Source organism: Choloepus didactylus, chromosome 5 (assembly GCF_015220235.1).
Source record: "Choloepus didactylus isolate mChoDid1 chromosome 5, mChoDid1.pri, whole genome shotgun sequence".
NCBI lineage: Eukaryota > Metazoa > Chordata > Mammalia > Pilosa > Megalonychidae > Choloepus > Choloepus didactylus.
In genome coordinates, this window is record NC_051311.1 from 164,126,205 (window position 1) to 164,142,907 (window position 16,703).

Below are 16,703 nucleotides of genomic sequence, written 5' to 3' on the forward strand. Positions count from 1 at the left end.
AAGGACAAATGAGGACAAAAGGTAAATGAATAATATGGAAGAGGGAGGTATGGGACATTTGGGGTGCTCTTTTTATTTTTATTTTTATTCTTATTTTTATTTTTTTGGAGTAATAAAAATGTTCAAAAATCAACTTTGGTAATGAATGCCCAACTATATAATGATACTGTGAACAATTGTTTCACACATTGGATGATTGTATGCTATGCAAATGTATTTCAAGTACAAAATTTTCAAAAGTAAATGAGTGGGGGAGGAGTGGTATGGGATGTTTTGAGTATTCTCTATTACTTCTATTTTTATTCTTATTTTTATTTGAGCAATGAAAATGTTCAAATATTGATTGTGGTGTTGAATGCACAACTATATGATTAAACTGTATGGTAGGTTAGTATGTTTCAATAAAATTACATTAAAAAAAAAAAAAGGATGTTGAATTTGTCAAATGCCTTTTCTCCATCAATCGAGTTGACCATGTGGTTCTTCCCCTTTGATTTATTGAACCAGACTTGCACATCCGGAATAAATCTCACTTGATCTTGGTGTATAATTCTTTTAATGTGCTGCTGGATTCAATTTGCGTGTATTTTGTTGAGGATTTTTGCATCTATATTCATTAAAGAGATTGGTCTATAATTTTCTTTTTTTGTAGTATCTTTGTCTGACCTTGGTAAGAGGGAGATATTGACTTCTTAGTATGCGTTAGGTAGATTCCCCTCCTCTTCAATTTTTTTGAAGAGTTTGAGCAGGATTGCTACTATTTCTTTCTTGAATGCTTGGTAGAATTCAAAAATGAGTTTCTTATAGACAGCATATAGATGGGTCTTGTTTTTTAATCCATTCTGCCATTCTATGTCTTTTGGGGGGAGGAATTTAATCCATTGACATTTAATGTTATTATTGTAAGTGCAGTACTTTCCTCTACCATTTTGTCTTTTGGATTTTATGTCATATCTAATTTTTTGTCTCTCTCTCTCCTTTTGCCCTTTCTGATAGTCCTAATTTCTACCCTCTTCTCCAAACCTCTCTCCTGTATTTTTCTATCAGCTTTTAGTACTCTCTTCCATATTTCTTGAAGTGCAGGTCTCTTATTCACAAAGTCTCTCATTATCCATCTGTCTGAAAATATTTGATGTCTCCCTCATTTTTGAAAGACGGTTTTGCTTGTCTTTCAAAAATTCCCAGTATCAGCATAAGATCTGGTTTCCGGCAGCAGAGGACAAAGATTTTTCTTCCAAGATTGACTGAAAGGAGTGTAGGGGTGGGAAGTTGAGGGACTGAGAAATGACCCCGAGTTTCTCAGCAGAATAAGGTCTACTGGGGGAAGATCTTGAAAAGGGCTAAGAGCAGATCAGTTGCTGTTGAGGATGTAGAGGAGGGTAAGAGGAAGTTGTGTGCGAGTGTTGTGGGGCAGGGGCACAGACGTCCTCACAGGGGATAGGGAAGTCCCGCGGCAACTTTTGAAAAGTCCTGGTTGAGTCCTGGAGAGGCATCCGAGGGAAAAGGCTGGTTGGGCCTAGAATCCGCCCTGGGAGGAAAGGGGAGCTGTGGGGGGTGAGGAGGAGCAGTTGGGAAGTAGAAGACACCGGGACGGGATCCAGCTGGGAGGGGTGGAGATATACTCCGGACCAGGGTAGGCAGGGACCCTCGAGGGGAGGAGGCTCTGTGGGGAATGTGTCTGGAGGATTGGGTAGGTGACCCTGGACGCGACTCTGGTGGGACGTTTGAAGGGGGTTTTGAATGGGCGAGAAAGTCTGGGGCAGTTGAGAGGAGTCAGGAAAAGGATTGTGAGGGGCTGAGCTTCCTCCTTCTCCGCTCCTCGCCCACCTCCTGAGCCCGGAATTCCGCGGCCCCCGTCTCGGGGGAGTCTGCAGCGCAGGAGGTTCCAGGGCGAGAGCCGAAGAGGGGGCTTAGCCCTGCTGAGTAACCGGAAGCCTGCACGGGAGACGAAGAACCGCCATAACGGGAGCTGCGCGCGCACCCTGAGAAGGCGGGCCCCGCCCTTTCCCCAGGTGTAGGGGGAAGCAGGGAATGCGCCCCTCCTCCCCGACGTGGGCGGAGACAACGGCCGCGCCCCTCCCCCAAGTGGGCGGAGACCGCGTGCGCGCGGGGCTTTCATTGTGACTCCGCCCTCCTGGTCAGCCCCCAGAGATCTGACCCCGCCCCCTTTCCTTTCATCTTTCTCGTCGCCCAATCGGCTGGGAGCATTTAGGCCACGCCCACATTCCGCGCTGCCTGGTATCGCCCTGGTCGCGCCTTGCGGGCTCAGTCACACATCGGCGCGGTAGCGAGCGGAAGCGATTCTGCAGCGGTTGCCCGGATCCCGGTGTAGTGGCCCCCCCACCCCTCCCCTTTCCGCGATGTCGGAGGAAACCCGACGGAGCAAGTTGGCTGCGGCCAAAAAGATGGTAAAGCGCGCCGGGTCCTGTCTCCCGACCCAGCCCCGAGGCCCCTGGACCCACCGCGCCGTGGCCGAGTCGGAGCCGCCCCTGAGGCAAATGGGGAGAACCCTGGACTCCCCTTGGCGCCCCCTCGTCTTCTCAGCCAGTCCCGCCCCCTCGGCCGCCCACCTCCCGCCCTCGCCCGTCGCTCCCGGGTGACTTTGGGCCGGTGACTCCCGGGATCTCTGGTCGCGGCGCAGATTTCCAGCTTGAAGGGGACTCGGGACTGTGGGACAGAGGCAGAGGTTTCAGGCTCCCATACTCGGGGCGGTGCCGCATCCTCAGACACTAACAGTGAAAACCCCACACTTCTCCAGTGATCTCGAAACCTTTACAACATCGCTGGGTGACAGCGGGGAGAGCTGTATCTGTTTGCTTTGGTTTTCTCCCAGGTTTCTACTCTCCAGAGAGACTTTCAATGTTTTTTTTTTTCTGTAGCTCACATTCTAATACTCTGATTCTGGGACCAGAATCCCCCTCAATCGGTGCTCTTGGGAGTGAGATTTGCTTATCTTCTGTGGAATAAATCCGAGGAAACTGCATGAATTTCACTGTTGGGAATCTTCCCCATGTCATCTTCTCCACCTAGGGTGCTCTGAAGAGTGCTCGGGGTATGAAGTGTAGATGTGCAAGAAAGGACCCCGAGGTCTGATTTCTGAATCACACATGTACTTACTGGTCACGCCCATTTAATGTTTACTTTTCCATGTCCACCTCTGGGTTTGCCCCCTGCCAGTAACAGGCTTTGAGCCAGAAGTTTAAATAGAATTGTCTTTTTGTTTGTACGGTTGGTGGTGGCATTAAATCACATTGTGTATAGGGGCTTAGATTTCTCATGAGTCTCTCTCCTTTTCCTTTCTGCAGTTGAGAGAATTTCAGCAGAAAAATGGAACTGGTGTTCCTGCAGGAGCCAAAAAGAAAAGGAAGATCAAAAATGGCAGTAGCCCCAAGAAACCAACTTCTGGTGGCCCCTTGCCCAAGGATGTGAGTCTTGGCTGGCCTGGCTCCCGGGGATAGGGATGCTTAAGGTGCAGTAGAGGGGAAGGTTTAAGATTGTCAAGAGGAAGTATCAAGTACCGGTTAAGAATTCTGCCTTTGTCTCCCTCTGCTAAGGATATGGTTTTGAAAAAATCGTTTTAAGTTCTTAAGGTCTCTGTTTCCACATCTATAAAATAGGGGTTATGTTTTACTTACACTTGTGAAGTTTAAATGAGATTCGTAGCTGTTTTCATATAAACCCCTTAGTACAGGGTCTGGTATAGAGTAAATGTTCAATAAATGGTAGTTCTATTTGACCTATTGCTCTGGTGATTTTCCTCTTTCGCAGCCTCAAGGAGAAGCCAAGTTGATGCGAACAGCTACTTGCCATCAGGCTCTCCCTTTAGTAAGTCCCAAAGGGCCCCCGGGTGTGATGAAGACAGCCCCCAGGCACTAGGATTAGGAGAAGATCTGAGTGCTGAGTCTCTCTGCCACCAGTTTGCTGAGTGACCTCGAGAAAATCTCTTCCCTGAGCCTCAGTTTCCTTATGTGTAACATGATATTGCTGGACTAGAACAGCGTCTTTCAAACTTATTTTTAGCTGTAGCCCCCTTTGTTCAAGTGAAATCTTACTCAAAAGTCTGTTTCCCCCACCCTATGTGAAGCTTCATTCAGTGAACTTTTCCATTTATCTGTATATATTGATTTCTGCCTCTGGCAATGCAGCAAGTGACTGTTGGGAAGGATGACACAGCCCATGGGATCGATCCCCTCCTCTTCTTGAGCATCCCATTTCCCTGAGCCCACCTCCTTCTCCTGCCCTGACTCTTGCCTCTTTCTAAGTCACTTCTCTCTTTCTCCCCCCTACCCGTTTCCCCCTTTTGTCTCCAGGAGTTTCTGAAGGTGTCGGTGTCTGACCTTCACCGCTCCAACGGGGTGACACTACCCCACTGGACAAGTGGAAGTTGAGGCAGTGCCAGGACACCCCCCACCCCCACCCCCGGCTTTTTCTCTCCCTTCTGTGCATGCCCCCGAGGATTCCCTGGGTTGGGGGATACTTTCATCTGGCTTATTTTATGTTGCTGTCATTAACCGTCAGCCTGCTCATGTCTCCTTTTTCAACTGCTTGATTGATGGGTTTTTTTCCTTTCCCCACATCTTTTATCACCTTGGAGAAGGTGGAGGTGTACCTTGAGAGTTCAAGGTAATTTCAGAATAACTTTCAGAGTAGGGATATAGGCTCTTTGGGCCTTAATACTGAATGTCCAGTCTGTGGGGATGTGGGACGTGATTCTCAGGAATGAGCCTGGCTGTGGCAGTGAGGGATTGAAAATGCCTGCTTGACCAAAAGGACAGAAAAGAAAGGTAACAAGCTGTGGTCACACTAGGTGAGAGATTGCAAATAGAGTCGAGAGGCTATCCTGGAGGTTTCTCTTGTGCAAGCTCCAGCTAGACATCCCAAATGGCCACAGTATGCCATGCCGTTACCAAAAGTAGTCCCCAAATAACTAGGTCCCTGCCTGAGAGTCTATAAAAGATGAACTTGCTAAGTTTTATCTTTCAGAAACTTAAATCTACCAGTGTTCCTATCCAAGACAAGTCCTAAAACCAGAGTCCTCTTTGAGATCAAGTATGAGATGCGGCCCCCTTCCCCATTCTGTCGACACCCCATTTCAATATGAACAAGTTAGGGTGCTCACTGACTAGACACCCCTGAAGATGGAGAAAGAGATTAGGTGAGTGGAAGGGGTAGCAACAAACAGGATAAGGTTTAACAGAGGTCTGTGAAAACTGAGACTTTATATAATTTTATACATACAGATAGATAGATATAGATATAGATAAGATATAGATATAGATTTGGATGCTGGGGTGTTGGAATGGCTGGAAGGAGGTAAATGACATGGTGGAACTGTAGCCTACAGCATCCTTTGGGATTTGCTCTATAGCTGCTCATTGAGTTGTGCCTTGAAGGTCTTCACCTTTCTGTATATACCTTATATTGCATAATAAGGAAAGAACTGAAACTGTGGAACTGTAACCCATAACAATTTTTGAAATTACCTATATGACTCCTTGTTGAGCTGTACGTTGAGAGATGACACCTTTCTCTATGTATGTTATATTTTACAATAATGGAAATGGCTGAAGTTGTGGAACTGTGATACGTGACATTCTTTGAAAATTGCTCTCTACTTGTGAAATCATACTTTGAAAGTGATCACTGTTATGTATGTATGTTAAAGTTCACAATAAAAAAAAGTTATGAGATCATTTCATTCTCCTGCTCAAAATCCTTTAATAGTTTTCCAAATCAGAGCAAAAGCAGAAGTCCTTTCAATGAGCCTTACTTTTAGTACATGATGTGGCCACCCACTGTTTCTCGGATCTCATTTATTATTTCCTCCTTCCTTTATTCTTCTTCCTTTATATATATTTATGTTCTACTTCCTTTATGTATGTTCAGCTGTGCAACCTCCTACCTTTTGCCAAACTGCAGGCAAGCCATTAGCTCAGGGCCTTTGCACTTGCTATTTGTTCTGCAAAGATCTCTTCCCTCATATATCTACTTGGCTACTTCCCTTATCTCTTTCAGATCTTTACTCAAAAAACGCCATCGTTCCTGACCTCAATATTAAAAGTAGCAACTCCCTAAACACTTCTCCATTCCCCTTCCTCTTCTATTTTCTCCATATTGTGAGAAACAGAATGTGTATTTGTAATTACTGTATGTTTATTTGTTTATTTCTATTTTCCCTCACTCTCTACTAAAATATGGGCTCCAAAGGGCAGAGATTTTTCTGTTTTGTTCACTGCTGCATCCACAACTTGTAGAACAGTGCCTGGCACAATTAAGAGCTCAATTAACTATTACAATTATAAATTACAACTATTAGGAAGAATTCTCCAAGTGTGGAATTAAAACTAAAGTTCACTAACCCCTTATTTATAAAAAGCTTTCAGAGATGGAAGCTGGGAGAGATGTTCTTGGCCTTTCACACTGTTACAAGCGTTTGTCCACCATTTACTGAGTACCAGTTGTGTACCAGATACTGCTGGGTGCTGGAGAAACAAGAGGGGTAAGAACACAGGACCTCACCTGCCAGGCCCTGCAGCCACAGCTCACCACAAACTTCCATTTCCTTTCCCTCTCTGCCAGTCCACACAACCAAGCCTTCTCATCAAATTTCACATGAATATCCAAAACGAATGACATTCTACAAAACAACAGACCTGTGCTCTTCAAAGTCAATGTCATGAAAGGCAAGGATAGAATGAAGAACTATTCCAGATTAAAGGAGGTGATGAGACAAGATAAGAAAATGCAACCTGTGATCCCTTCATGCATCCTAAATCAGGGAGAAATTGTAATAAAAGATGAGACAACTGGTGAAATTTGAACACAGGCTGTAGATTCAACAATAGTATTTTATCAATGTCAAGTTCCCCCATTTCAGTCTTTGTACTATGGTTCTGTAATAGAATGTTCCTGTTCTTAGGAAATCCATGTGAAAGTATTTAGGAGTAAAAGGCATAAGTTTGAGGGATGAAGCAAATGTGGCAAGATGCCAACAGTTGGTGAATGTGAGCGAAAAGTGAAAATACATAGAGAGAGAGAGAATGTCCAATGGTGCTGTCGGACCAGGAGAGATTTTTAGAAAACCCTTAGGTCTTGCCTTAGGGCATCTGTTCCCAGAGGATCAGTAGACCATATGGAAGTTTGTGACTTTTAGAATTGATGAATTCTTTTTGGTCTGAGTGCAGGAATTATAGGGGTAAAAGAAAGAGTGCATTATAGCTGCAAGGATTGAGGTGCTTTTTTCAGACGAACTAATTGTAAAGTCTGTGAGGTTAACCAAACAGATGAGTGACCGGGACATTCTGCTCCTGGTCTCTTCTAAGAATCGACTGTGCACCCAACCATATTCACTGGGCCTGGGCCCTCTGCTAGACACTGGAGAAGACAGATGAACAAGACGCAGTGCACACTGAGGGAGGAAGGCCCCTCTGAAGGAAGCGAGGTAGAGTGTGGCAACATTCTAGATGCTCAGCTGAAGTAGAGGTTGGTTCAGAGTGAACCTGAGGATGGAGAAAGTGGCCTTTAGTGCTGGCTTGAAGGGTAAAGGTGGGTGGTATTCATCCATGTGGAGAGTGGGGGATGTGGGAATTCCAAGCGCCGGGAGCAGTGCAGGTAGGGGCTGGGAACATAAGCTCACAGAGCACCTCATAGGAAGGCAGGGAGCCTGGAGTGGAGGGTGCTGGGGCTGCATGGGACTGGGAGATGACCGCTGACCTCTTCCAGATGTGATGTTCACGCTCCCTCCTTAACTAACTTGCCCAAGAGTCATCTCGAAGGCAGAGGCTGGAGGCTGGAATGGGGCTAAATCCTGTTTGCGGTAGGCAGGGGGAAAGGGACTGGGAGAGGGTGCTGCTGGTTGGTGTCAGAAAGATTTTTCAGATCATCAGGCCTGTTCACACCCGTCATCAGGTCTATCAGCTGTTGTGACTTGCCTGGCTGACTTAGAGGAGAGGTGGCGCGGCACGGGGAGGGGAGCACAGCCCTAGACGAGTCGTGAATCCATGTGTTTTGCTTTTGCTCTGTCGATGATCCAGTCATTCAGGGGATCTGGCACCTCAGTTCCTCATGGGAAAAACTTTAGTCTGCTCTACATGTTCTAAGAGTCTGTGCCTAGGATCCTGTGTAAGGCACAGCAACTAGAAAAATTTAGGGGAGAATTACTTTTCCCTCAAAAGTGCTCAAAAAATACTTTGTCCCCTTCTGTTCTTTGCTTGTCTAATCCTAGAGATCAGTGGGAAACCAGGATGCCTGGTGGGACCCAGTTCCCGGCAGGGTCTGTGGTGAGGCGTGCCAGCCTCCTCCTCCAAAGTCCCGAGCCTAGCCAGCTGCGGAAGCCCTGCTATTACCTATTAGAGTCAGTTGTGGAAATTAGCAAGGGAGGTTCCAGGGTCAAAGGTCACAACAGATAGTAAACTTCCCGAGACAACTTTGCTCACCTTCAGCTCTCTCAGGCTCCACAACACTTCCCTCTGAGGAACAAAGCAGATTTGGGTTTTCAGAGGCCAGAGCCTGAGGGTCCAGAGAGCAGGGAGCCCTTTCCCGAGACAGGTGTGGCCTCTTCCAGCCCAGGTCCAGCTTCCCTAGTCAGGCCTTGGCTCCCTCAGTGTCTTCCCTTGTCAAGCATCGGCTTGTCTACCATCTTTCCCATGAGAAAAGGAAGAAAGGAGGAGGACAACCCAAGAAAAAGGCAGCCGGCTATGCTGATCATATCTACCTCTCTCTCACTGCCCTCCTCTGCCCAGCAGGGGCCGAGGGTTAGGGTCACTCTGGGCACAAACTAGCTTTCTGAAAGAATAATGTCTTTCTTCTCCCTGACTTTGACATACCTTCCTTCTACCTGCTGTGGCTGTCACAGGTCAGAGCCTGAAACTGTTCCTCAGCTCCGGGGAGAACAAGGTCCTCATGTCCTCATGAAGGAGTCTGTGCAGGCCCTGCTTTGAGTTTTGCTGTCCAAATGCTGCAGAGTGGCCAGAGGCCTGGGCGAGCCGTGTCCATGCCCCAGAAAGGCTGCCAGCATGTGTGACAGTCACTCCAATGGCACCAACACCTGTCCTACTCACTCCGCACCCGTGTCCATGGCCTCACTGCCACAGGATCCCAGCGCCCTCTTTCCTGCATGTCCCCCTAACCCCTGCTCTGTTCTGTGACAGGCGCCCAAAGACCGCGCCACTCCTGCTTCATCTGCTGATGACACCGTACTTCCTGGCGGTGTCCGTCTCCTCTGTGCTAGTTCCCCGTGCACTAGCATGGCATCACCTAAGGTTTGCACCTCTTCCTCCTTTCCCTGCTGCCCCACTGTATCTTCACCACCCCTCCTTCCTAGAAGTCTATACCTACTTTGGATTCTCCTCTGCTTTCTCTGGATAACTTGGTTCCTAGAGCCAAGCTTTCTTCCTGAGGGCTGGGATGGGGGAGCCCAACACTGGGCTTTTCCTTAAGGTCTGGGAAAGGGGTGAGGTTACTGGAATTTGCTTGGTTTACCCTACCTCATGCAATTCTTATCGGAAACTGAATGAACACCTCAAGCATTTCTTCCCAAATAGATCTATGATGCAGACAATGGTCCTCTCACCTTGGATGAAAACAAGTGAGTGTCTCTTATGGGGGCAGCAGTCCCTAGACTGTGAGTGTTGGGATGTGCCACTGCCCATGACCCTCTCTTTCCTGTGAGTTGCCTTTAGCCCTGACCCATGTGCCTTCATCCTCAGGACCGTGTCATCTACTGAGAGCCTGCAACAGATTTCCCAGGAGCTCAATGGGCTCGTGTCTGAGGTATGCCAGAAATTGGGGCCCAGGAGTGGAGAGACGATGAAGGAAAGTAGGATAGAAAGAAACCTCCTTCACAATAGGGAGGGCAGCACGGTATTGTGGAAAGATCATGGGGCCTACTGACTTGGTGGGTAATGTTTGGTCAGTCCTTCTCTGAGCCTCCTTTTTCGATGCTGTAAGAGTTGGGCCATAAGTTACATCTCTTATCCTACTGCAGAAAGTACAAAATGAGAGCTACTTAGGAGGGGAGGAAGGATGGGAAGATAAGAACCATGAAAATATGGCATATAAGGGATTACAAGAAGAGGGGCCCAAGTTTGGCAGAAAATCTCTTGCCAGTTGGTGGGGAAGAAAGGAAGTCAGAGGGCTTAGACATGGCTGGGGACAATGAGCATCTCCACGTGAGCTCTTTCAATCTCTTCTAGTCTTCATCCTACATCAATCGGGAGGGCCTAGCCTCTTCTGCTAAGATGAAAGATCTGGAGGTAAGTGGCCCTGGACTGTGGCCCAGTGACCCTGCAGGCCAGTCTCCCCATTTCCTCCCACAGTGGGGGCTGGGTACCCAGCTGCCAGCTGAGACAGCACCAGACACCCCCAACCCTGATTGCTCTACCTCTCCCCCAACTCTCTTCCCACTCCTCCTCTTCTCTGCATGTGCCTCAGCACCGATGCCAAGAGCTCTCAGTAGCCCTGGATTCCAGCGATCTTATAAACAAGCAACTCACTAACCAGATAGAGGAATTGGTAAGAGTTCAGTGGGGTCCCCTGAGGACATCCTGTCAACCATGGGCTCCAGTTTCCCAATAGGTCTCTGAAGAAAGGGGCTGGGATCCCTGGTACCAAGAGAGAATGGGGTGCTGGGGGGCCTAGGTCTCAGCTGGAGGGACCCAGATCCTGAGCATGCAGCCTGGCTCTTTCTGTTGCTGCCCTCTTTACCCAGCCTCTTCTCCAACACCCCTGCCTGACTCCTCCCCACCCTTCCCTGTGCTGTGGCCTCTCACTGGAAGCACTAACCTCACTGGTTGTCAGGAGCCCTGTGTCCAGCCCTGACTTAACACCTAATCTGCTTCGTTTCACTTTGGACAAGTTACCTCTCTTCCCTGGGCTTCAGTTTCCTGAGGCAGTAGAATTAAGATGTCTTTTAGGTCTAAAAATAAAATGTAAAGGTCCACTGAAATGAAGATGTTAGGGAATGTGGGGGTCTTGTCCTTTGCATTCCTGTATCCCTGCTATTATGGGTAGTACCTGGCCCATAGTATGTGCTGAGTAAACACCTGCTGGGTGAATGCACCTTTCCAAGTCATGAGCTGGCAGGTGGGTTGTCCTTCCCTTCTCAGCCTCCATTTTTAGAGGTTTATGTTATTGTCCTTCTAAAGGACTCCAGGTTCAGACTTTCAGTTCCATAGCTGTGAGAGACAACCAAGGAAGACCCAAGTTCTCTTTTCTTGGGAACTTGAGAAGAGTTTCTCTAAAGTCTCCATACGGTCTGAGAACTTTTTCTTAAAAATCCATTCCTGGCCCCTACCTGCCCCTCCTTACTTGGTCTGGGGAATGTAGTAAAGGGGAACAACCTCAGACACCTAGCTTTGCTCCCTTCACAGAAACAGCAGAAACAAGATGCATTGGATCAGCTGGAGAAAGTAACATGGTTCCCTTGCTTGCTCATTACATGGCTGATGGGTTTTGGGGAGGGTTCAGATGTAAAGGCTCCAGTCTCTTGCCCACTCCCAGTCTGGAGAAATAAAGGGCTCCTACCCCACCCCTCTTCTGCCCTGCCAGAGTTCCTGATAATCTGGTCTCACTGGTGGGCCCTTCCTTGGCCACGGGGGCATGTGCTTTGCTGTTCCATCTCTGCTTCCTCCCAGTAAGGGCTGTCCCCTACCCCTATCCCCCATCCTACAGGAGAAGGAAGAATTTGAGCGAAATTTTTCAAAGGAGCAGGGAGATCTAAGGGAACAGCTTCAGGTAAGTAGACTCTATGGTGTTCCTTCATGTCCTAGGAAACATTTCTTTTACTCTTTTCTGGGACTTGTTTGGCTTTTCTCCCAAAGGTTCAAATCCAGACCATTGGGATTCTAGTGGCTGAGAAGGCCGAGTTATATACGGCCCTGACTCGCACCCAGCAGGCAGTCAGGCAGAAAGCAGGTAGGAGCCTGAGACAACCCCTTCATCCTTCACCCTGTCACATGGTCAGCCTTCCAGTGGGATTCCTTCTTTTGACTTCCATCTCTGTGCCTCTCTCATTCCAGGAGAGTCAGAGGATCTCATGAATCACCTGCTGTCTTCCTGTCAGCGCATAGGAGAGCTGGAGCGGACCCTGTCTGCTGTCTCCACTCAGCTGAGGCAGATGGACATGGTGAGCCCCAGCTTCCCTGATGGGGCAGTTGGCCTAAAGGTCCCTTCTGCAGGATGGAGAGCCCTGATGCTAGAAAGCAACAGGGGACGTTTCTTCCTGCTTTAGTTAACATGGTTTGGGGTGCTTTCCTAGAGGGAGCACTGGATCTGGAGCCGGGAGCCTGAGTTTGAGCCCTGCCATTACCTGGGTAGGGCCCCAGGAGAAGGGACAAATGAAGGTGCAGAACAGCATTGGTGTAGAAATTGGGGGTGTATGTATTTATATTCACATTTTTATCTATGGTTGAAGACATATAAAATGTGTCCTAAAGGATTCATTGAAAACTCAGGACAGGAACAGGGCCACTAGGAGACACTTCACTTCTGTACCTTCAGACCAGGTGAATGTATTATCCACTCAAAGACTGAACAAAAGGTTAAAATACAAATTTAATTTCCCCCTTCATGTCTACCCTCCTTCACAAGAAAAAAATGTGGTTATAGGGTCAGACAGAGCTGGATGTTCAAATCCCAGTTCTGCCTGTGTGACCTTAGGCGAGGGATTTAATTCAGGGGGTTTGCTGTCTGTAAAATGGGGATAATAGTAACTGCCACTTATCGTGGTTGTGAGGAATAAATGGTATTGTGTCTATAATTTGTTTGCATGGTGCCTGGTAAAGGACTCAAATGTTGGCTGGTCAAACAATGATGATAATAGTAATAACAATAGTAGCAGATATTATCTGATATTTCTGGAACTCCATTTACTAGCTCTAAATTAGTTCACTTGACCTGCTTCTTGCATCCTTACTGAGTTCTTATTGCAAGCAGAGAACATGGGGTTAGAAATACTTTGAAAAATGTAGTGTGATTCAGGGTGAGGAAGAGTTAGTTTTTGTTCTTGGCTGCACCTTGCACTTGCTAAATGCTGATGTAACTTTTCTGTTTGTAGAACAACAAAGAGTTAACCATGGAGTGTGAAAACCTCAAACTGAAGTTATATAAAGAGAGGTAGGATGGGGGAAGGCAGGTTGGGACCTTAGCCCTGGAGGGTGGTGGTAAGTCAAAGGGGTCTATAGGTGGGCATGGTGAGGAGGGTAGCACAGATTTGGAAACGTGCAGAGTCAGGCTAGTCCCAGCTGTGCCACCAGCTTCTGTCACCTTTGACAACTCATGTCCTCTCTGGCCGGCCACTTGTAAATCTTTTGATTTCTAGGGTCCCTTCCACTGCCACAGGTGCATAGTTCTGTGCCAAGGGCAGGTGGGTTGATCGCCAAAGTGATCCTTTCTGTTCTTTATTCATGCCTTTCTCCACCGCAGCTGGCCACAGCAAAAACAAAGAGGACCTGAAGCGGCAGAACTTAAAATTGAAAGAGGCACTTCGGGTTTTGCTCGAGGAAAAGCCAGCCACGCAGCATGGGATGGAGGAGCTGTGCAACAAACTGGAGACGGCAGAACGCATGCCACTGGTGAGGGGCTGGGAGCCCTAGGGAGTCTGGGTCCCATCCAGCTGGGGCCAGGGGACTAGGGGATCATCCTGGCCTTCAGCCAAGAGCTGGGAACTTTGGATCCATGTTCTGGTCCTGCTATAGAATCTCCAGAGAATGATAAGAATCCAGAATAGTGCCCTGCCCAGACGTATAGAATCAGAATCTCAGGAATAGGGATTTTTTCCTTCAAGCATCCTGGTTGAAATCCATCATTTTAGAGATTATAAAGTTGGCCCTGCAGTCTATTTACTTTCCCCTGGGCCCAAGCCAACACTTTGGCTAAGTAACCACCAGGCTGTCAGAGTGTTGGGTCAGAGCTCTTCTTCTCCAGTTGTTTCTTCACACTGAACTATATACTCCATCTTCATGTACCTTCCCTCTGGAGCAACCCAGGAAATGTCTCTCTCTTCCCCAGGATAGGCTTTCAGATACTTGAACGGGGCTTGTGTGGGTTCCCTTGTTTTCTGAGCTAAACAGCCCCAGTTCCTTCACATATTTCCCATGCATTCCATCACCCTCTTGATTAAATAATTACTGTCAACACTTAGATATTGTTTGAATTTTTCACTAATGTATATGATTTTAGTTATTAAAACCAAGATCTACATGAAAATAATAAGAGGGTAGAGAAGTTTGCTGAGTCCTAGTTTCTGTTGATCCTAGCTCAAACCCCTTTTGGGGAGCGGGGTGCATCCTGTGAAACAGCCTCAGATCTAACCTCGTTTTTCTCCATCCAGTTACCTCTCCAGCCTGGAGTCCCTGAGAGCCCCCAGCAGTTACAGCAGGCCCTGGAGGAGCGGGCGCAGCTGGAGATGCATGTTGGGGAGGTCAGGTTTACAGAGGGTGGGGTGTGGGAGGAGAACCCCAGGTGGCCGGGAGCAGGTGAAGCCCAGTGACAGCCCCTCCTAACTTCTGGGCCCATTCCTGTAGCTTACAGAATCACTAAGCTTCTACATTAGAGAGAGCTAGCTATGCAGAGGCTGTGAAACAACAGAGTGCCATTTGCAGAAGAAGGTACAGCATTTATGTGAGGAGATAAGCTCTGACCTTTCACACACACACACACACACACACACACAACACCCTCAGAAGTCACTTGATCTTTCTAGGCTTCTATTTACACAGCTGTAAAATGGGAATCCTATTCCTTGCTATGTTGTGTGGCCAAAGGGATTGTGTGTTTTGCTTTTTTGGAGGTGGGGGTAGAAAGGGAGATTGTAGTGAGAACAGTATGTTAAGAAAAAGGTGGCCAAGAAGCTGGGTCAGCTGCAGGAAAAGCTGGCAGAACTTAAAGAAATGGTAACCCCTGCCCTGTTTGGACAAAAGCTTAGTAGACGGGCACCATCCTCAGGGCAGGGGGTGGGGATGGGTAGTGCTTGGAACAGGGATGAAGTTGGGTTCTGGGGGACAAGAGAGCCAGCTCCAGCCTGGGAGGACAAGTGACCCTAGAGTCCTGCAGAGCCTGGGACTATTCATTACCCCAGGCTCTCTGACTTTAGAGTGGGTAACCCTGGGCCATAGGTCATTTTCCTGGCTTGAGGCACTGAGTCCCTGGTTATAGGGAAAGAGACAGTGATATGATGGGAGGCTCCTTGCAGTCAGACGTGGATTCCCATGTGGGCTGTGCTGGTCATTATTCATTTGACATCTCTATGCATCAGTTACCTTAACTTTGGGAGGAGACGAACATTTTCTCTTGGTTTCCTTGCCCTCTGATTTCCCTTGGTCCTTCCCCCTCCCCTGGGGCTGGTGGGTCAGACACTACCCCAGCCATTGAACAACAGGTGAGCACACTGAGGCCCAGAGAGGGGAGGGCTCCTTTCAGCTTCACTGTGTAACCCTCTTCCTCAGTATTCCCCCCACACAAGCACTTCTTGCCTGCAGGTGGCTTTTCTGAACTTGGCTGTAGCCGGTTCTAAAAAGAATATGCACATCCTCAGGGGCAGCTGAAGGAGCAAAATGTTCACCTCCAGCACTTGTCACTCCAGGTGATCTCATCTCAGCCTGAGCCGGAGGCCCCTCCTCCCCCCAGGACCAGTGGGGACAGCGTGTCTGGGGAGACCTACCAGGCCCTACAGGTGGCCATGGAAAAGCTGCAGGTGAGTGAGTGTCTCCTGACATCGTCCAAGAAGGGTTGGGGGCAGATCGCTGCTGTGCCCTGACCCTGTCATTTTGGCTCCAGGAACAGTTTATCCACCTCATGGATGAAAAAGTGGCCATGAAGGAGCAGATGGAAGAGCTGGAACATCACCTGGGCCTGCGCAATAATCCCTGCATCCCCTTCTTTTACCGGGCTAATGAAGAGCTAAAGATCCTAGTGATCTAAGATCCTGACACTAGCAGGGAAAGCCCGATGACTTGGGGCCGGGGGCTCTGCCCCCACTTCTTCCCTACCGCCCCTCCCCTGCCTCCTTGCCTGCCCCCCCTTTTCTACCACCCATTCACCTCCCAGTGCCCTCCATACTGCCCCCTCTCCACCACCCCCAGCAGCCCAGCACCCTACTGGCTGGTACGTGCAGCACAGACCTGGGGCACGCAGCCACTGGGCACACTGAAGGGCACGCATGGGCTGAGTCACAACACAGAAGCTCACCCGCACACAGAAGGCACTTGCAGCAGCTCCCTGCACACCGGCAGGCTCAGAGGACCATCCACCCTGTTCCATAAGGGGCAGGGCTTGCTTTCTTGGGGTCTGGCTGTCACTTTTCAGCCCAAGAGTCTTCCATGGCTCCCTACTGCCCATAGCACTGAGTCCCAACAAGTCAAAACTCCTCTGTGGCCTTTGAAGATTCCCCAAACCTTCCCTGCCCTACCCAGGTCAACCTGCTCGCATTCCTCCTTGCTCTCTGCATTCTCTCCTCTGCCAGGCGGCTCTCCTCAATATACCCCATGTGAAACCTTTCCATCACTCAGAAAGATCTGTTGGGCAATGCTGCAAAACCCGCCAGCTGAGAGCCTGCCGTGGAGTAATGCCACCTTAGACTTTCCAGCCGCAGCTGAGTCACCACATGACTGCAGCTCTTTGCACGACCCCAGGTGAGGCCAACTGAAGGACCGCTGAGCTGAGCTTCACCCCCAATTCTTAGACTCATGAGCAAATACAGTCATTAT

At 48.5% G+C, this 16,703-nt stretch overlaps 1 protein-coding gene across 2 annotated transcripts; it reads left to right on the forward strand.

Annotated features, from left to right (window-relative positions):
• Positions 1 to 2,281: 2,281 nt before the first annotated feature.
• On the forward strand, positions 2,282 to 16,703 carry LOC119534642 (golgin subfamily A member 2-like). 2 transcript variants are annotated; one of them, XM_037837226.1, is made up of 15 exons: positions 2,282 to 2,408; positions 3,306 to 3,425; positions 3,769 to 3,825; positions 9,150 to 9,260; positions 9,543 to 9,586; positions 9,708 to 9,771; positions 10,194 to 10,253; positions 11,671 to 11,733; positions 11,820 to 11,913; positions 12,018 to 12,124; positions 13,055 to 13,113; positions 13,433 to 13,571; positions 14,330 to 14,419; positions 15,581 to 15,691; positions 15,775 to 16,703. In XM_037837226.1, exons 1-15 carry the CDS (start codon positions 2,361 to 2,363, stop codon positions 15,916 to 15,918), a joined length of 1,311 nt encoding a protein of 436 aa, XP_037693154.1. In that variant the 5' UTR covers positions 2,282 to 2,360; the 3' UTR covers positions 15,919 to 16,703. The 2 variants fall into 2 exon arrangements, with proteins under 2 accessions (XP_037693154.1, XP_037693153.1); XM_037837225.1 differs by having other exon boundaries at positions 11,674 to 11,733; positions 15,533 to 15,691.